Source organism: Xiphophorus hellerii, chromosome 9 (assembly GCF_003331165.1).
Source record: "Xiphophorus hellerii strain 12219 chromosome 9, Xiphophorus_hellerii-4.1, whole genome shotgun sequence".
Classification (NCBI taxonomy): Eukaryota; Metazoa; Chordata; class Actinopteri; order Cyprinodontiformes; family Poeciliidae; genus Xiphophorus; species Xiphophorus hellerii.
The window spans coordinates 27,131,491-27,152,481 of NC_045680.1; the positions used below are offsets into that span (position 1 = coordinate 27,131,491).

The window sequence follows — 20,991 nt, forward strand, 5'->3', positions numbered from 1 at the left end:
TTTAAGCAGCCTTCTCTCCACCCAAATAGGGATGTAAATCATCCACAAGCGTGATATTCCAAGCTTACCCTAGCAGAGCAAAAGCCCCCCTCCCACATCCTTACCCACCCATCCTTCAGCTGTGTGGAAATGAAATAAATATTCCCAGATAAACGATGGTGGTTGAGATGGTTAAATATCCACCTCTCCAAAAGCCAATTGCCCCGAGCTTTTATTAAAGATCGATTTGATTTGGGGAAAAGGCCAGATGTTGCGAGGCTAAGCAAATGTCACGTTCTCCCATTCCGGTTTACATTTTCCTGCCTTCTCCGTTGCTGACATTTCGTCTGTACCCAGAGCACTGAAAGCACCCGGCCTCCTCCTTTGCCGCGTCCCACCACAATTGTGCGTTTTTTGCCACGTTATTGGTCAATTCGTCAATGACCACAACCGCCGCCGAACTCCTGCGGTTTGCGTTTTGTATAAACGTATGAAATAAAGCAAAGTGGTGCGTCCCTGTGAGGATTACCTGTCAACAACAGGAGGATGGAGTAGATCGGCTGACTACAAGCCATTCAGGAAGTGGCATTCGTTGACCGAGGAGGAGGTGGAGAGGTGGGGGGTTCGGGCTCAAACCGCCACACTGAGATAATTGTTTATCCCTGGGAGAAGCTTTGCTGTTTTGTCTGCGGGTGGCTAAGTAAGTTGAGCAGCAGTCTTCGCCGACCCAGACCCAAGGCTCGGAAACATTAGGATGAATCAATTAGGTTGCCATTAGCCAATAAAGTGGCCCTCACTGAGTTGTGTAATTACGACCCACAGCAAAGCCAAGTTTAAGCAGGCACATTATCCCCTTTTTTCTCCTTCTTCTATTCATTTGTTTGAGGGCAATCCTTGCATTGTTGTAATTATGTGCTTTGGTTTCCACGCAGAATAAATAAATCATTTGCTCCCATCAGTTCTGAGCACTGTTCAGCCTGTGGTTTGGAAGAAAAAAAAACAAAGCCACTTTTTTTCTCTGTTCAATTAGAAATGAACTCATAAATCTAAAGTCAGCCCTCTCTGAGAGAGAGCTGGTGGGAAGAGCTGATGTTCTAGGCAGGCAGCTACTTAGCTTGTTCCCGGCTCCGAGGACGCTGTGTAAGTGTGACAATGTGCTGTCAATGAGGGATGACAGTACACAGCCAACATGGCGTAATGCATTGTTCCTTCCTGGGTCCCTCCTGACAGATGCTCTCCAAGACAGCTGGATCAGCAGCTAGAGCGGCGCCGGGATCTGGGCCTGCCTGCGTCTGATGTGAGGCTGATTAGCAAGGCTAAGATACACATGTCAACAAGCCAAGTCTGGGGATGGCATCAGAGTTTGCGCTCATTGTCAATTTAAGAGCTCATCATGTGCTTAATTCGAGCATAATGCACCAGATGGAGTAAGCGGCGCTGCTGGATCCAGTCGTTTGTTTCCCGTTTTTTCCATGACCTTTTCTTATTTAGCCAGGGAGGGGGAAAAAAACAGTGCTGGATAGTTTCTCTCTGTCTCCCTTCCAAGACGTCTCCTAAGAAATGACCTTCTCTGCAACAGGCGCTCCTGGAAGACTGATGCTGGAGGAGCTTCAAGCCAAGTCAAATAAACACTCGGCGAATGTTAAGCAGGAAACTTGGCAGGCATGAAGAGAATTGCTTTTGTGGACACTTAGGATTTTTGCATTCGCTTTTCATTCCACAGCCTAAATAGTTTATGAGTGTGTTGGAAAGAAAAGTCAAGCCTTGAATTTTCAACTATATTAGTCTTTAAATGTTCTTCCTGCGTTTCATACCCTGAGGTTAGTCTTTATTTAAAGATAATCTTTGTATTAGCAACCCTACTGCCTTTATAATACCATGGCAAGTATTTTACATGATTTTCTAAGTAAAGATTCACCCACTAGTTGTCCACAGACAGAATCAGGTTCATTTCCCATTGATGAGATCTAATATTAACAAAAAAAAGATTATTTTTATTTTTAAATCAGATGAAACGGTTAGGTAGGTTTGCTTAGATCAAGGTTTCTACACTTATTTTATTATAACATTCCATACTTTTCTAGATTAATATATTTGTACACTTTTTTTTAGCATTCTGGGCATTTGATTACAAAGCCTGAAACTGCTTGAAGAGAAGTCCGGTCTTATGATCTGTGGATTCCGCAAACAACAAGGCCGCATAATGCTGAAACTTTTCTGACTGCTTCAATAAATAATGGAGTATCTTTGACTGAGTGCAAATTGTCCAAAACAAAGTTTGGGAACTTTGAACAGTTAAAAATCTTGAATGTAGTCATTTTTATATCCCCGTGATCTTAATGCGACAACACTCAGGAGGAGTGTGGCAAATGATGCTCACACAGCACCAGCGTGAAGGATGTCCTGTCAGACCTTCAGTTCACAAAACCACACACAAAACATTTTTCTAAATGTTGCGCCATGCAAAGAGTTAAAAGCTCCTGGGCTCCAAATGACCTGTCTCTTAAGACTGTGGGAGGATTAAATAGGGATAGCCCAATTTACCTGCCCCAATTTTCTTGATTTTGGATGATTGGCAATTGACTGATTCTTACATGAGAAACTGATCTTATGTACCTCTGCAAAGGTCTGAAAATCAGCTATTGTCCCATGTTGCTTTGGCGTTAGAGAGAGCTGACTGACAGACCACACACCAGGTCACGTCTGCACAGGTTAACCACCTCATCAGTCTTTTTAAAGATCAGAAATCGGCCAGAAAACTCTAATTGGTTCACCGCTGGTGTGGTTCAACCTAGTGTAAATTTAAAGCGGTTGTGTAGTGGTCCATTTTTGACGTGTTCATTCAGTCGGTTAGTAATTAAAAACTAAAAATACTAAAAGTGAACATTGAAGGTTATCCTGCAATAGTCAGCCCCGCCCTCTCCTCACAACTTCACAGGGCTGTCTACTGACCAGTTCTCCGTCTAACAGGTCCGGAAAATCTCTGAGACCTGGGTATTACCCTGAAAGTACTCTATAAGAGATAATCTATTTAAACTGGTGGCGAAAGTGATTCGTCTAGCTCTAACTACCTCCAATCCAGAAGTTATGACCCTTTACAGTTAAGAAACAATCAGCTGAGTAGCCCTCGCAGCTGCATAATTCCAATAACCACTTCTGTTAACGGTAGCCCACTTTCTAAATCATAACTTGCACTTGGAACCGGCTAGATTATATTTAGTGACTTAGATGTAAGTCCCAGGGTCATTATTTACTCTCACCAAAGGAAATTATGAAGCCTCCTATTTACTGGAATCATGTACATTAGTTTTACCTTGATTAAAAGAACTGGACAAAGATTAAATGACTCTATTAATTCCAATGTCCACCAACCTCATTAGAATTTTATAGTATAAATTTATTAAGCAAGCTTAAGCAGGGATATGCGACATACAGATCAATAATCAATTGTAAATAGTTCAAAAACAGTGTAATAAGATTTACATGTACAATCACATTACTCTATCTCCTCTCCCTAACTTTTAAGTCGCACGTTCTGAAATGGAATTTCAATGAGCAGATTCAACTCATACCCAGAAGATGGTGGATCTTTTGGCAACAGGAATTTCTTGCGTCCTTGGTTGAGGTCTTTGCCTGGTGTGGAAAAACCCTCCTCAGAAAGGAAGCAAAGCAGAAAGGGTCTGAATCCTTTTGCAAAACCCAGTTCTTTATCCCAGAGGGACCTTTGTCCTTCCTCCAAGTCTTGTTGCAGAGTTTGAAAATGCTGGGTTGAGACGAGACCTGCGGTCGAATATAGAACCAGAGACGGGGCGATGGGACCCAGTCCTTTCTTAGCGGTGTGAAGTCCGAGCTTCCCCGTGGTTCTGAAGTGCGGTCCGTAGCTTAATCTGCTCCTCTGTGAGTTGTTTCTCCTTCTGCGCCGCCGGACTGGGAACGACTGGTTCCTCTTTGCAGCCCGTATTTATACATTTCTCCACCATGTATGTGTATGGGGAGGTTTGGCCTACGTGACTTTCTTCACGGCTGCTGTGTCTCATGAAAAAGTCCCCACATTTCTCAACCTGCTTGCTGACCACAGTGGGATTTCCCGTACTTCTCCATTCTCCCTGTGCTTCTTGGCCATCTGTTCAGAACTGCTTGCGACATTTCCTGTTTTCAGGGCTGTACTGCTCAGTAAACACATTCAACTTGTTGTTAAATTGATTTCAGACGATTATAACTTCATATTCATTGACAATAAATCACATCTTTTCCTTGTTGTTAATCATTAACATAATCATTACATATTTAAATCATTACAAATCATCAATCAGAGATTCTTTGCAGAAACAAATCATTACAGATCTTTACAGAAAGTTATTGAGTGATTACTTGTATTCATGTTATTCAGACTTATTCAACTTAATTATCTTTTAATCAAACTTACAAGATTACTTTATTTCTTTCAAGCTATTATGTACCTTTTTCTGCGTATACCCGGAAAGATCTCATACCCTTATGCCAGTTTTCTTGACAACATGTTAAAAGGAAGAAACGATTGATTTAATGAAAACACATCAAACAAATAGAAATCCATGTGCTCTGTTTTTCTCCAGACATTTTCAGAAAGCGTAGGAAGGAACCCAGCTGGAGACCAACATGGAGATAATCTTGGAGTTCCTTTAGGTTTTGTTGGATTCAAAATGCCTACCTTTATTGAAAAACCTGTTTGCATTGTAATGTTTCAACAAACATATGAATATACCAGCATTGGGTATTGCTAAACTGGATCTGGTGGCCAGTGTAGAAAAGCTGTTGGTCTTCACATCCACGCTGTTGTTTTCCTGCTGGACGGATTGGCTGACAGCAGCTTGTTTTCCTTCGTTCCCTGGTTTTAACAGCCACTTCACACGGGTGTTTATGAGGCGGTAACTTTAGGAGACGGTGGCCCCTGTGCTTGTGAGCAGTCAGGAGCAGGGGGGGTGGGCGGCCCTGACGGATGTTAACCGAAGCAGACAGGCAGGTTTAGAGTTTCTGACGGAGCGGGTCTGATCGAGTCACAACGGGGCTGAGAAGGTGCCTGAGTTTTTCCCCCTCTGAGCCTGGATAGATTACTGGTGAGGTGACGGAGTCTGGATAATGAGACAGTATGTTTTTACACTCTGATATCCCAACAGACCCCCGGCTCCCCACCTCTGTCCTTCATCCTCCTCCTCCAGCTCTCCTCCTTCTCCCAATCTACCCCCTGCTGAGCCGCTGACCTCTTCTGCTCGCCCTGGCAGAAAAGGGGTGGGGTGAAAAGGGGTTCTTTTCTGCCCCCCACCCCAGTACAGTAGGCCTCGTTCTCATCCCGAAGATATCCCCCAAACCTTCTCAGGTAGCCAACCCGGTAATCACACCAAGCGCTCCCATTTTCTCTGAATTAATAAAGTGTTCCCCACGAAAAAGTCCTACTCTGGGTTGATGCTGGGATGCGTTAGGAACTGGCGGCCCTGTTGCCGAGCGGAACGCTTTAGAGGAGCCTCTTATTGAAATGGACGGCTTCAGGATGTCTGAGCCAGGCATCGATTTCACCTCAGAAAATGGAAGGTGGGATTTAAACATCCTACATGGCAAGAGAGACCTCTAGTGGATAGCCATTTATTTACCCATCTGACTTCCCAAACTGAACACACACACACTCCTTGCTTCACTACATCACATCAGATCATGCTGCTTAATATGAAATATGCTAGCGATCCCCTGTCACGTCGTGTTTTACTCTAAACGGGTCGGCTCATGTGCAGGAATCGTTACAATCCCTTTAGACAAACAGCTTCTACCAGAGCTGACATGATGACACAGAAGACAATTAAAAGTGAATGTTGATGGAGAATGGGTCCCAAAATACTAAATCATCCTGGATTATTTTGTTATTGTCCCATTTATCTTCGGCTCATCTTTCTAATTCATCTCTTGGTAAAAAAAACCCCACCTTTTTCTAAAGCCTAATTCTCAGTATATTTGTAGCCAAAAGTGTTGTTTACACAAACTGAAATGATTGTTTTAATTTTGTCTTTTTGTAGTTTAGTACATTTATAGACTACAGAAGTTTAGTTCAGGATTACAAAGAAATCCCTATATGGAGAGTGAACACTGCCAAATGACAACAAATATTCATATTTCATATTATGTACATTTTTGTAAAGTCATTTATACATTTGTAGTGAAAATACTGACCCAGAGTCATAACAAACTCGGAAGAAGTTATTGTAATTTGGCACTCTTCACTCTCCATAGTTGACCAATCATTTCATTGTCTTAACGTTAGGAAGATTGGAGAGTTTTCTCCATCCATTATTTACTAGACCCGTTCCAATAAGTCAGTTAATCACGTGATATGTTAAAACAATCTCAATAATTTCCATTTGTATGATTTATTGTTGTTTTCTTTTCTTTCTTTCTACCAACAACTGGATGATAAAAGTCTTCAGGCTGGTGCTTTGGTCTCAACTAGCCCTTTTTGTAATGACAATTTTGAATTTACACTTTTAATATAATTCATTTGTTTTGCTGTTTTCTTTATTTATTTTGCATATTTAAAATGTGTTCTAGTTCCAGTGTTTATGTTCATTGGAATTTAAAGTTTATTGATCTTTGAGAATGTGTTCTAGCATTCCTATGCTATTTCCTTTATATTATTCAAAAATGGTCTCAAAGCAACAATAACATTGTTGATCGCGATAACTTCTGTGACAATTTATCATCCAGCAAAATTTGGTGTTATGTCAGGCCTATTACTTACCTAGTGATGAAGGACTCAGTTTATACTGTAGCTACTTCTTTCTCCCTCTGCTTGACATTACCTTTCCCTGGATGCTAAACCCATGCTTGTGTATCAGGCGTGCAGCAGTTCTATGTCACTGACAGCTTGTAACTGCATCACCCCAGCCGCAGGTGTGACCTTTTAAGATTGACCTCTGACCTCCTCTTGTCACCACAGTGCTCAGCATCCGCGGCGCCCAGGAGGAGGAGCCTCCGGACCCCCAGCTCATGCGCCTGGACAACATGCTGCTGGCGGAGGGCGTGTCAGGGCCGGAGAAAGGCGGGGGCTCGGCAGTGGCGGCAGCGGCCGCCGCCGCCTCGGGAGGGGTGGGGGCCGACAACTCAGCCGAGCACTCGGACTACAGGGCCAAGCTGACCCAGATCAGACAGATCTACCACACAGAGCTGGAGAAGTATGAACAGGTGAGGAACCAGCAGAACCAGCTGCACGTCTTGTTATAGATGTTAAAGGGCAGTATTGTTTAAAAGCAAAGTTTTTTTAGCTTTACATCATGTTGTAATGTTACTCCCTCATCAAAAACAACAAAAAACAATACATTCTAATTCATGCATGTTTGGGAAATCCTTTAATCTCCCATGGCAACCTGTCAGCTGTGCAAAACTTATAGTTGGACCTAGCGCCGAAGCTGCAGTTTACAAGTTTTTGAGCTTCACAGAACTCCCCTACTTAACCCCTTCAGACTAGCCATCAGCAATTAGCAAACACCTGGTGGAACGGCACGTCAGCTGAGCTCAGTATATAAGCTACATCTCAGTGCAACATTGGTAAAAACGTTGTTAAAGGGTTAATAGAAGAGCCATGTTGTGCTGACTTCCTGAAAGAAAGTTGAGGAGGAATGACCCAAAGTGACTGCATTATTGATAAAAACAGAGGATTTGGTAAAATGTCAAGAAGTAAGTTATTATTGAAGAACAAAATATAAAAGTTTGTCAAAATACCATGTGGAGGATTCAGTGAACAGGTGAAGGAAGGTTCTATAGGAAGATGGGACCTAAATGCAATTTTTGGGGCCAAATGCAAAAAGATCTGCTTGGTGGAAAACTAAAAATGCACATCATCCTGAAATGTGGTTGTGTTCCTCACAGCATTCACATCATGCTTTGGGGATTCTTTTCCGCAACATAGTTGGATATGGTAGGATGAATCTTACTGACGCTACCTTCACACAGCATTAAAATACCACCCACATTAGATTTTTGTAATGTTTTTGATCTTTTTTTTACCCTAAAAACCTCTGATCTGTGCCACTTCCTCAAGTGTAAAAAATTTAATACGATTGTTTTTCAGAGTGTCTGCAGTCAGAACTGTCATGTCTCATTTAATCAAAATGAAGCTGAATGAAACAACATGCCACACTTTTCAGATTTTGATTTTAAAACACATTTTTTAAATTTCCTTTCAGTTCAAACTTCTGAAAATAATCAGATTCTCTGAATCTGATTAAAAGGACTTTACAACAGATGTACGCACCAACTTTTCAGCTTCATATTTGTAAAACATTTTGAAAACCATCTATCATTTTCTACTAACTTCAGAAATCTACAATAATTTGACATCTCAATAAAAACCCAACTACATCTGTATATGTGAAAATATGAAAGAAGGTCAAACTGTTCATGGATCTTTCAGGCCATTTTCTAATCTATCTAGTCGGTTCAAACCATCATGAAGTCAGCAGGATATTTTTGGGTTCTAAGCCTGAAACATCAGAAAGAATCTAAATCAGTTCAGCGCTGATATGAATTGAATCGCTCTTTTCTATTCGTTTATTCTTTGTGGAATAAAGTGACAAGCCTCACACACTCACTGTGTTTTCTTTAATGTACAGTACATCAGCTGTCAGGGAGGAATTCACTTCTGATGCCTCCCATCCCAGATTAGTCCATCATATGCAGCGCGTCGTGTCGCTGTGTGCATTCCTCCCGTCGCCTTTACATCCGCCGCATCCGCAACAACAGCGTCGCTTTTGGCGCAGATAGACAGACACAGACAGAGCCTGACACGGCTAAATCCAGGGAGGGATGAGGATGAGAAGCAGAAAGAAAGAAGAGGAGACAGTGAGAGTGAAATATCGCAGCACATTCACGCCCGGCGTCCCACTGGAGACCCAACCAAACTCTGACTCCCAGGGTTAGCCGCGCCGTTAAAGTGTGTGTCTGAGAGCGAGCAGCTGTCACCGGTTCCTCCCAATCACAATTTCTGTTAAATATGAAACATATAAGTGCTTATCTTCCATCCGGGGACTTTGAGAACCCTCCACCTCATATATACAGGAGACACTTCTCTGCGCAGCAGATGTGGCACAGCCTTGTTGATAAATGCAGGTTCTCTCCATCTGCAGCTGTGTGTGAGAGGGCGGAGGCTGTCTGCTCTCTGACTGACCGCTGCTGCCTTCTCCACAGGCCTGTAACGAGTTCACCACCCACGTCATGAACCTGCTGCGGGAGCAGTCGCGCACGCGGCCCATTTCACCCAAAGAGATCGAGCGCATGGTGAGCATCATCCACCGCAAGTTCAGCTCCATCCAGATGCAGCTCAAGCAGAGCACATGCGAAGCCGTCATGATCCTGCGCTCCCGCTTCCTCGACGCCAGGTGTGTGTGTTTTCTATCTGTGTGCACATTTGTGTTGCTCTGTGCTCTACACAGGCCTTAAATTCATGTGTCTTAAATTAAGACCTTAAAATGTCTTAAATTCAGTAGAAATTCAGGTTATGTGTAGTATTCAGTTCAAGCAACATCTTGAATATTGAACATCTTTCTGCTACAAAATAAGGTTTTTCTTTGTGTTTTAGTGTCTCGTTTGTGAGTTGTCTGAAGTTTTAAATATTTTTCTTTTGCATAAAGCAAACACAAACTTGTGTGTAAGAAGCCAGAGCAAAACTGTTCAAACATGGGCTTTCCATTTCTACTCTAAAATATAAATATTACAGAATTTTCAATATAATTTTTAATTTATCATTTTTAATATGAAAAAAGATAAGAAACTAAAGGAATAAAGAGGGAAAAAAAGAAAACATTCAAACTATTTGGGCTATTTAAACTATTTCTTTTTCTCAGGGTAATATTCCCATCTGACCGTTAGTCTGTTAGTCTAAATGGTAAATAAAGGGTCGTTTTCATGAACAGTCCCATCTCCACCTGAAGATATATCACACAACAAACACAATTGATTTTCAACCAGTTTTCTATGACTGCATATAAAATCCCAAGTGTATTTGCAAATTTGTTGCAAGGGAATGCAATATGCTTGCAAGGTAACGCAAAACTAATCCCCCCATGTCCACTAGGGGGCTCTGTATAATCTAATATTCTGTGTAATTTAGACTTTTCTGTTGGGTAACAGGTTGAGTCTCACACAGACATCTTCATTGCGTTCAGTGGCTCGAGACTGTCGAAGCTACCGCTAACTAGCTACTAACTGTTCTAGCCAACTAGCTTTTTGCGTTTGTCATGGATAAGTGTAAATTTATCACTGCTGGACGATATTCATCTTTGCCACTCACTCACTTCTGTTGCTAACCCATACAATGCTACACTCATTCTGTGCAACAAAGCACAGCACCACAATGATATACAATATGGAACTTTCCTTTATACATTTCTGTTGTGAAACAGGCCTTACATTATATCCATAATGGTCTTAAAGAGTCTTAAATTTGAGTTGGTGAAACCTGCAGAAACCCTGTCGACATAACAACAGCACAAATACGCCTATGAAGAACTTACATACGAAGCTATGTGTTGTGTTCTGTAGTTTTTCTTTGCTGCCTACCACACAAGGCGGCTGGTTTGCATGTTTGGATGCCGTTTACCGTTTAGAACACCCTGCAAACTCGGCCAATAAGTGCTCCCCGTGTGCTCAGCAACACTAACAGTTTCCCAGTTTTAATGTAATCGCTTGTTCTCTTTGATGCGTGTTTTGGATTTGCATAAATTTCTCCAAGGATAAATCCCACTCAAAGCCAGGGTTGGAGGCATAACATTTAAATGAGGCGTGTGCGCCCGTATAAAGCTTCCCTATCTATTCTCTTGCAAATGAACGTGACGGTGCCGCCGCCGCAGCAGCAGCAAAGAGGGGAATAGGATGGGAAAAGAGCAAAAGCTTTTACTGGTTGAGAGGCACTAGCATGTTCTGCACCTCTGATTAATCTACTGGCTGCTGGAGCCCATGCTGTGCACATTTACATATTTTTCTTGCGAGCTGTTGGAGCGGGGGACACAGGTTTTAGCACAAATCTCCTCAGCCACCCGGCACATGCAAAGAGGTTTTGAAGAGTTCCCTTTCAGCTTATGTAAAGCCATGGTGGGATGTGGCGCCGGCAGACGTGACCTGATAGGTGCAGAAGATGGAGGGGTCAGCCAGCTCTAAAGCTCCGCTCCGCTCCGTCTGCTTAAAGGTGTGCTGGCAGATAAATATGTTAGTGTTCATGTCGGATCAGTCCAGCCTGCGTCTCTGCTGTCAAACAGCGTGACTTCCTGGAGTCCTGCTTCCAACATGCTTCCAACAAAGCTCATGTTGGGTTTCATTTACTGAGGTATTATTATCAATTATACCTCAGCATTCCATAAAAAATCTTATTTAAAGAAGAACCTATGAAATGTAGCAGCAAAATCCTGAAATCTGATCTGACGATCTGATTCTGAAAGAGTTTTGTTTTTAACCTGAAAACAGTAGCAGTTAAAACAGGCAAGTTGCAATCTGAATGTTTATGCTTAAATATATATTATTGAATCCAATTATTGTGCCTTATTTATTGGTATAAATATATTATTCAATAAATCTGGGGTAGAGAGACGCATGTGCTTTATTTTTAGAACAATGTTTGATATATTTCTTCTAAAAAGACTGTAGTAAATATTTAGAATTTTTTTTAAACTTTTTTTGCTAACACAATAAATTATAAAATAAACCACAAAATATCTTGATAAAATTTTAAGTCCATATTACCCATCCCTTCTTTTCTGTATAAACTAAAGCAGTCAGCCGATAAGTCTGCCCCAGTCTAATTTATATTTGGAGATTGGTGATTGGCTGACACATGTGAAACCGATCTTATCTCTGCAAAGGTCTGAAAATCAGCCACCCTCCCCAGGTCACATCTGCACATGCATGGTAAACAATAGGCAACCCACTGTTTGTAACTTAGTAATTTAGTGTCTGTATTTAGTGACTTTTCAGACAAAAAAAATTGTAACTGGTAGGTCAGAGTTTTCAAAGAATGATAATCAGCCCAAAGAAACCTGCGATCGCTTCACCGCTAAAGTATGATGAGGCTCCTTTTGAAAATGGCAACCTTTAAATATGTAGACACATTTCTGTATTAAAAATGTTTATTATTGGTCTGATGTAGTACTGTAATTTTAAATATCATGTTTTCATTAGCTGGAAGCAGAAAATCATCATAATTACCAAAAGTGAAGGCTTGTATGCATCATTTTGAGTGGAATTAATCTATGTAATCTGTCTCACTTATTGAATTAAGTTCCTGATGTGAAGCCGTCAGTATGGCAACAGAATCAAGGTTAAAGTGTCAGACTGACTGAAATGGTTTGGTGGGACATCGAGATAGTTGTGCGGAAATGAGTGTTTCCAAACAACGCGACTAACAGTCAGACGTGTTAAAGGAGAGTTTTTCCTCTCCACTGTCACTACGTGCATGCTCAGTGTGAGGGAATGCTGCGGATCTGAACCTGGTGGGTCAGATCAGATTTCACACTGGTGCTGTCCAACGCGCTGAGACCGACCTGTTGCTCTCCTTGCAGGCGGAAAAGACGAAACTTCAACAAGCAGGCGACGGAGATCCTGAACGAGTATTTCTACTCACACCTCAGCAACCCCTACCCCAGCGAGGAGGCCAAAGAGGAGCTTGCTAAGAAGTGTGCCATCACAGTGGCCCAGGTACGAGCAGATCAGTGGCACCCCTCACCCCCCCGCTGTGGGACAAGGACCATTTTAACTGAAGATGCTGTCAGCGTCCGGACCACTGACCTAATACAAGGTTCACAGGCTGTTATGGATACAGATGGCTCTTCTGTTCTTCTAGCTGTTCTATTCATTAAAACAGATATGGTGTAAATATGCCTTATCATCATTTTTACAGTTTTTAAAAAACCTGTATAAGCTCATTCTGAGGTATGACAAGCTTGCTATAGTAGAAACGCAAACTGCACATCAAAATGCCCTCGTGAGTTTTAGATTGAAGTTTTATCCTTAGTCAGTCCCTACAGGAAGTTGAGATTGCAAATATTAATACAAATCCACTCATTCATAAATTTTTTGTAAAATTTTCACTGGTCATTGCTACTTTCCTGCATCCTGACCAATCATCTTAATATTTTCTGAAATTCCTTCTTTTCTGACCAATCACTGCAACTCACAGGAATTTTGACCAATCCCCTTCGTACCATTCTAATTTAACTTCCTGTGCCACGTCATCTCTTGAAAGCAGAACCTGCAAGATGAAAACATGTCTGATGCTAAACATTAAGGTAACATTAGTAATTTTTTAATTAAAACCATTCAATAGAATCTGTAGCATTTGCTGTTTACTGTGTAAACAGTTCTTGTTAACTTGAATGATCAATTCTTCTTTAGCACTTTCTGTGCATTAAAGGCTATTCAAGCTGATAACTGAAACTGAAATGTCCAGAAGGTCCTTGAAAATGTTGCTTCCACTTTAAATATTAAATAGGTATTATTTAAATATTACTATCTTGAAATTCTGTGTTTGTTTTTTTGGGAAGGCAATGTGCAGCAAATTCAACATTTTATAAATGTAAATTGTAAAAATGTGCAGCGTTGACTGCAACTTTTTGAAAAAGATGCTGGAAAATCAGTCATTTTAAACCACAACAATCAAAAAAACACACCACAACATCTTGGAATTAATTGCTCAGTGCTCTATAACTCAGAGATTGGGAATCTGAACCACCCTGATCTAGAGAGATGTGCTAACAATGGAGTTACAACCAAAATCACACCTTGCTAAAATATCACATCCCTACACTTTATCATGTTTTGTCTCACCCAACTGTGATGTACAAATAAAAGAAAACAATATTTTCAAACTTAAATCAGTAAACTTTTATTTATACCAAGTCAACTTTCTTGCCAAACAGAAAATTTGACATAAACACACAATAAATATGAATATAACATGTTTAAAAGTGACTCATTGTGCAATACGTTAAAATAATAAAAAAAACACAAAAACAACAAAATAAAAACACATTGTATTCTCATGAAAATGAGGTAAAAAAAATTTACAGGGATATGAAAAACAAGGTTAAACTATGCTCAATTTAAATTTATAAACTTATGACCACAGGAACCAAACTTGTTTTAGTTTCCAAGTTTAGTAACATATATATATATATATATATATATATATATGTTTATATATATACAGTATATATATATATATATATATATATATATATATATATATATATATATATATATATATATATATGTTTATATATATACAGTATATATATATATACATATATACTGTATATACACACACTGACTTCACCACTGCTTCTCTGTTTCAGTTAAACTCCCACAATCCTTTGCTTCATTACCATCCTCGTCACATGACCAAACGTCTCCCGTCCCCCTTCTGAAACAAACGCCAACAAGATGGAAACAAATATTGGTTGCTAATATTGCTCCAGTTTGATTATGTTTTAAAAAATGACTATCAACTAATATTTATTTGTGTTGATATATTGGGCATCCTTAAATAAAATACGTTGGCTTGTTTGATTGGAACATGAATTAACATGGAAATGTTCAAGGCATATGAATACCTTCACAAGGCATTGTAACTGAACTTCTTCTTGAATGAAGCAATAACTGATTCTTTCTTGTATTATGAAGACGTGATAGCTACAAGATCACCTGCAGGAATCCTAGAAACAGTACAGCTCCACAGTCCAACGTCTGGTTGAGAGAATCACATGGGATTAGGATGAGTCTTTTATTAGGAGCTAAAGTAGCTGCTCCATTCTTCAGATCCAGTCATGACTGCACAATTCCAACTAAAATTCCACATAAATAGCCACAAGCTATGCAAGGCAGCATTAGCTTTTTCTAAAGCTGATGAATCTAAACAGAAACCTGAGCTTAAATAGTGAATATTTAATACTTGTATGAATCCAGTCCCATGTTGACCTACTGTAACTGTTATAGGAACTCATCAGACGACTAAAGACATCTGAAAAGTTTGTGGCATCACACAATTGTGAAGTATTTAAAAATCCTGTTCATGTTTTTTTGTGTTGTTGTTGTTTGTTTCATCTCTGCACTTCAGCATCTCCACTTGTTTCAATCCTGTGAGAATTGATAATAAGGAAAACAATGACAACGCCAAGGTAAACAGCAGTTTGTGTTGTGAATCCATCATGTGGAAATGGATTGTTTTCTCAGTTGCTTTCATTAATTTCTACCAAATGATCTAAGGATGCAGCTGGGCTCGACGGTGGAAGCTGCTCGGTAGCTCGGTGATTTGTGGAGTTTCAGTTTCTTGGCTATAACAAAGGAGAATGTTTACCTACTCTGTCTATTAGAAACTTTGGAGGATTGATTTGGTTTTCATTTTAATGTTGTTTATCATTAGGGCTGGGATTACCCCCCTGGCTTCATCTGGGAGTCCATTAGCCGTAATGGGTGTTAGCGGAAGTTGACTGATTGGTGCTTGCGTGACTTCTGATGATAGCTGCAGTCATGGTGACATAATGAGACTGTTATTGGCAATCATTCCATTCTGGCACTAATGCAGATTCACAGCACCAGTCTGTGCAGCCCGCACTCCTGACAGTGGCTCTCTGCAGTGTTCCACATGCCATTAAAGGCCATTCAAGCTAAACACTATTCTTTAAAGAGGCTCTGTGTGGCTACATATCTGGAGAAGTAAACTTTCTTTTCTTTTTTTTTCTCGTTCCTGTCTGCTCAGGTTTCCAACTGGTTTGGGAATAAAAGAATCAGATACAAGAAAAACATTGGTAAGTTCCAAGAAGAAGCCAACATGTATGCTGCAAGAACTGCCGTGAATGCGGCTAATGCATCCTCACATGGAAGCCAAGCAAATTCACCCTCCACTCCAAACTCTGCAGGTGAGACAGGAAGTCCCTGGCTCTGCTGGGGTTAGACATATACTTCCTCTCTGTCCATCAGTGTAACACATTTAAGGCTTTTATTAGTGCAGATGCTGTAACACTCCTTTGTAAAGGACTAAATAGGCCACTATTCTACATAAATTATGCCCATCACATAATTATGCACTGTTATTTCCATAAATAGACTCAATGTTTATACTCAGCAAGTATTATTAGTGCATACATCTGCTTAGTATGGCTCTGAGCGATGTGGAAAAGAGCTGTTAGAGTTTGATCAACCTGAGCTCTCATGCAGTCTCCATTTCCTTACTGTCCTTTCTACTTCCTCTCAATTAATCCTGTGTGCCCTCATCACTGTGTTAAATGATTTCTAATGGCATTCAAAAGATATCTCTGTTAGTACCAATTACCAAAAACTCTGATATGTGGACAAATGTGTCGGCACCCCTGGTAATAATGTTTAGCAACCCTTAAAAATGATTTTACCTTTTATTGCAGTAGCACAAACTCACCTTATACTGAAGTGCAGTCATTCGTTCTGTTAAGAAATATTTGTTTTTAGAAGGACAGTGTTAGGTAATTATGTTACCTCCAGTTGTTATAAAAAGGCTTAAATATGACTTAAAAGAAATCTGACTTCATAATTTAACCCCTTAAAATTGGGCTTCTGTCTCTTTAAGAAGCTCCTGTTCTTTCTGAAGCTCCGCCTTCAGGAAGTCATCATAACATTGCTGTTAACCCTTTACCAATGTTTTACCGGTGTTTCACTGAGAAGTAACTTCTACAATGAGCTCAGTAGTTCCACTAGGTGTTTGCATGAGCCTTTGCTGGCTAGTCTGAAGGAGCTGAGTGGAGAGTTTTGGGGGAGGGCTGCTCTTTGAGGTGGAATTTCAGAAACTGCAGCTTTGAGGAGGAGCTGCATCTCCACCAGGCAATTTATACAGGTGAATGGTTGCCATGGAGACTAAAGGATTTCTCAAACATGCGTTAAAGAATCTTGGCAACACTCCAGGTATAATGTAATTAATAGTATGATGTTAGCTCAAAACAGTTGATTTTACATAAAACTGTCCCTTTAATAAAATCACATTTACCACAATTCTTGGAACCTCGGCTGTTTAATACATTCGTACAAAAATCAAAATGACAACTCTAGGTCTACTCCTAAAAGATTTTGGAGTGTAAAGGACAGGGCCTTTGGATGTCTTTGCATAACTTCAGTAGATCTGGGGTGTCCAAAGTGTGGCCCCGAGGGCCATTTTCAAAGATGGCCCCTGAAATGAGTTTTTGTGCCTCACAGCTGCATTTCAACAAAGTCAAAATCCATGAGTATTTCAAAGAGTTCATGATGCATGCACTCATACAAAGCTCCCAGGACCTTGGAAAGAGACTAACCCACAGCATAACAGATTCTCCATCGTGCGTCACAGTGGGGACAAGCTATTTATTCTTCCCTTTTCTCCAGCCAAACGAACTTGGAGTGTGTGTTGCTCAAAACCCAGATCATACTCTCATCGAAAACACACGGCCCCAGTTTATATCCCAGCAAATGCCACATGTTAGTATTTGTCATGGTAGGACAGAAATATATATATTTTTTTCTTGCATCAACACTAAACATCTAGTCGGTGTGTAGACAATATCGTAATGGTTGCTATGGAGATTTGGTGAAAACAAGATGCAGTTTTCTAACAGTGAGGTTTTTTTTTACTTTGCTTTCCATCTGGAATATACATTAGCCCCCATGTAAAAACCTAATGTAAGTGGCTAATGGCTAATTTAGTCATACTATGAATAAAAAGTCATAGTTTGCTAAATAGAAGTTGGAGAAGCTGATCCCCTCATCAAAAACTACAACATCCATTTTAAGAATGGCTCTGTTACATTTACTTTAAAGGAACTGTATGAGTGTAATGACTGTATCAATAATGATACCAGTAATATTGGTCAAATCAATGCATTCTCAACATGGGATTTTTTTCCTCCACTGTTTAAATTTGCCTAAATTACCTAAACACTTTTCATTGCTGAATTATACTACTGCAATAAAAGATGAATTTGTTTTCAGGTTTTTAACACGTCTTTAATGGGGGACCATACAAATGTATATGACTGTACTCAATCATACAGCAGATAAGAAAATAAAAATTTGGGCACCATGACCCAACCTGGGACTGAGAGGTGCTTCCATGTTTCCTATGGAGTATCACCAGATTGGGTTCTTATCAACATCATTTCACCTTCCTCCCTACTCGTAGACACAAGTGAAAAATGATTGTGCACTTCTTTATATATCCATGAAGTTCACACAAGACAAAACAAATGTGACTGGCCATGGCAACACCAGGAACAATTTTCAATGGGAGCGTTTTGAGTTACAGATTCTGAAAGTGTAGAGACTTTCTAATCATGTTGAAACACATAAAAAAATACATATATATAAAGAAGATGTGGCCATTTGAATGTTGGCGCTCATCAAACGAGATGAGTGAGAAAACAGGTGTCAAAGTTTCAGAAGACTGTCCATAGACTGGCTCAGATTTACTCTGGAAATAAGCCAAATTCAAGCAACATTTGCCATTTTAAAACTGCCGAAATTGCTATTTAAAGCATGGCAGGGTTTTTTTTTATGACTTCAACTACAGAGTTTATATAAAAAATACAAAAATTACTATTTCCTCAGAAGTTAGTAGTTTTTATGTTTACTCTCCATTTCTGCTCTGGCAACTTATTCCTGGTTTTGCTTTGGTGCATTAGCGTTGCTAAGTTGGAACATAGCAATGCTAATATTTTTCTGGATATGACAGAATGTGATTATTTTTAAAATGGTATGAAAAAAGAAATACTGGACTTCATTTTTGTAAAGCTTTTCTGAAGATGTTTTCTGTTGTACTTTATGACGAATGAAAAGTGGCTTTCTAGCTCAGCCTAGCATAAACAGGGAGCTTTTCTATATAAATGACAGAAGCCTGCTTTCACTCATATACTATGGGTCAAATGTTAAAAAAAAGTGTTTGTTTGTGGTGATAGAAGACTCTGTCAGTGAGTCAGTGATAATCACAGCCGAAGAGAGCATTTTCCTGTTCTATTTCCTGTTTGCCTAACAAACAGCCTGCTCCGTCTGTGTGTAATGTTAAAGCCTGGACTCTGTCCCTGTGGATATTTCTCCTGACTCAGCTGCTCTGATCTCAGCCAGCTGCTGCTGCTGCTGCTGCTGCTGCTGCTGCTGCTCACTAACCTGTGCATGCTGCCTGAACGGCTCGTCTTGCTTCTCCTGCTGGCTCTCTGTGATTCCACTGCTCCCTCTCTTCTTCCAGGTTCTGCTGGCTCTTTTAACATGTCAAACTCCGGGGACTTGTTCATGAGCGTGCAGTCTCTCAATGGGGACTCGTACCAGGGGGCTCAGGTGGGAGCCAACGTGCAGTCGCAGGTAGGGCCCGGTGCTGGACAGGAGATAGGCTCCTCCACTGCTTTCATTAGAACATACATGACCTTACTGGTCTTCTGCCTGCAGTTATGACATATAATGCAGTTATCCCCCACTAAATCTACGAAATATATTCACCCCAAGCTGTGAGTAAATGATTAGATTATTAGGGTTTGCTTTTGGGTTAAGGTGGAAGATGAATAAAACATGTTGAAATGTTCTTTGAACTGAAGAATGTTCAAAGAACTATCAGGCTTGATAGTGACCTGTAGTTATTGTGTTGGTCATTACATATTCTTTATTTGATTGATTGATTTTACTTCAATATTACCGTGCATATTAATGAACGTTTAATGTTATACCGGGTATAGCAGAAAGCTACTTTCCATCCGTGGTCCCATAAAACATACAACACAAAATACAAACATTCGTACAATGTTATATATATAATTAAGAAATAAAGTAAAAGCTAACAAAAACTACTTGTAGTCGGGAAAACCTATTGTCAAAATACTATGAAGTCATGTTTTTTCTGTCACAGAAATAATAACTAAATCACGTACCAAAGGGTCTAGATGTTCAGAATATTTTCACATTATTAACTTGGACCTTTTGGAAGTATTTTCTATTTCACCACAAACTTCAATGTATTTTATTGGAAGGTAAAAAGATTCTAAGTTTAATTATTGTTACAAATAAAAATCTGTAAAGTGTGAAGTGCATTTGTGTTGATCTTCCCCTGAGCTGAAACCTTGTAGAACCACCTCTCTCTCAGTCTGCTGGTGTGTAGCTGTAAATGCTCCGTCCTGCTGCTAGGTGGCGCTCCAGCCCAGTTTCTGGTCTTTTGCAGCCTTCACATCCAGCGTTGCTTCGCATTTAGCTCCGTCCATCCTCTCATCAACTTTGACCTGCTGATGGAATCCCCAACAACATAATGCTTCCACTACCGTGTCTCACCATGTGGACGGTGTTTTCAGGATCATGTGTGGTGTTAGTTTTCCTCTGTTCTAGTTCACTTTCAATCTTGACCTCGTTTTCCCAGAGAACCTTCTTCCACATGTTTCCTGTGTCCCTGGCCTATAGAACTGCACGATTTTATGAAAATATTTCAATGGCGATAATATTGGTAAATATTACGATAACGATATCAGGTTCGATATGCTCCTACTTTCCTGTCTTTACTCTGTGTGACTTTTAGCATTTTTGGCAATGTCATTCGTGTCTGTTGTGAGCTTTTGCTGCTGAGAGACTCTGAACAACTGATGTAATATTCCATCAGCATGAAAAATACAACCTAAGAGCTCTTCACATATAGTAGAAAACAGTTACTTCCCTCTAAACAGTCCTCTGCAATATCAATATTACGCCTGCTGGTATTGCGATGACGGTATATTTGTGATATCGTGCTTATATGACCTGTGACAACTTAGTGGGGATGCACCGATTGCAGTTTTCTGGCTGATCACTAATCTTTAAAAAGCCTGACCTTCCAATTCCAATTCTGATCGATATGTTTTTTGTGACTGAATTTCGCTAAACATAGAAACAAAGTCACTAAGTTGGAAACAGTGGCGTGACGGTTTTTAAGCTCATATGTGACCTGGTTGGGGGGTCTGTCAGTCAATCCTCTGTCATAGCAGAGCAACGGTGACAGTCGCT

General features: G+C 40.2%; 1 protein-coding gene across 4 annotated transcripts in view; it reads left to right on the forward strand.

Annotated features, from left to right (window-relative positions):
* LOC116726384 (pre-B-cell leukemia transcription factor 1-like) overlaps positions 1-20,991 on the forward strand; it is an 80,043-nt gene that overhangs the window by 49,856 nt on the left and 9,196 nt on the right. Inside the window, exons 3-7 of one of the 4 annotated variants that reach the window (XM_032573085.1) lie at positions 6,941-7,185; positions 9,187-9,377; positions 12,549-12,684; positions 15,743-15,791; positions 19,223-19,335. In XM_032573085.1, the coding sequence (XP_032428976.1) occupies positions 6,941-7,185; positions 9,187-9,377; positions 12,549-12,684; positions 15,743-15,791; positions 19,223-19,335 (734 nt within the window). Of the gene's footprint in view, positions 1-6,940; positions 7,186-9,186; positions 9,378-12,548; positions 12,685-15,742; positions 15,903-19,222; positions 19,336-20,991 lie in introns of all 4 variants that reach the window. The other 3 variants (XM_032573084.1, XM_032573087.1, XM_032573086.1) reach the window with 3 other exon arrangements.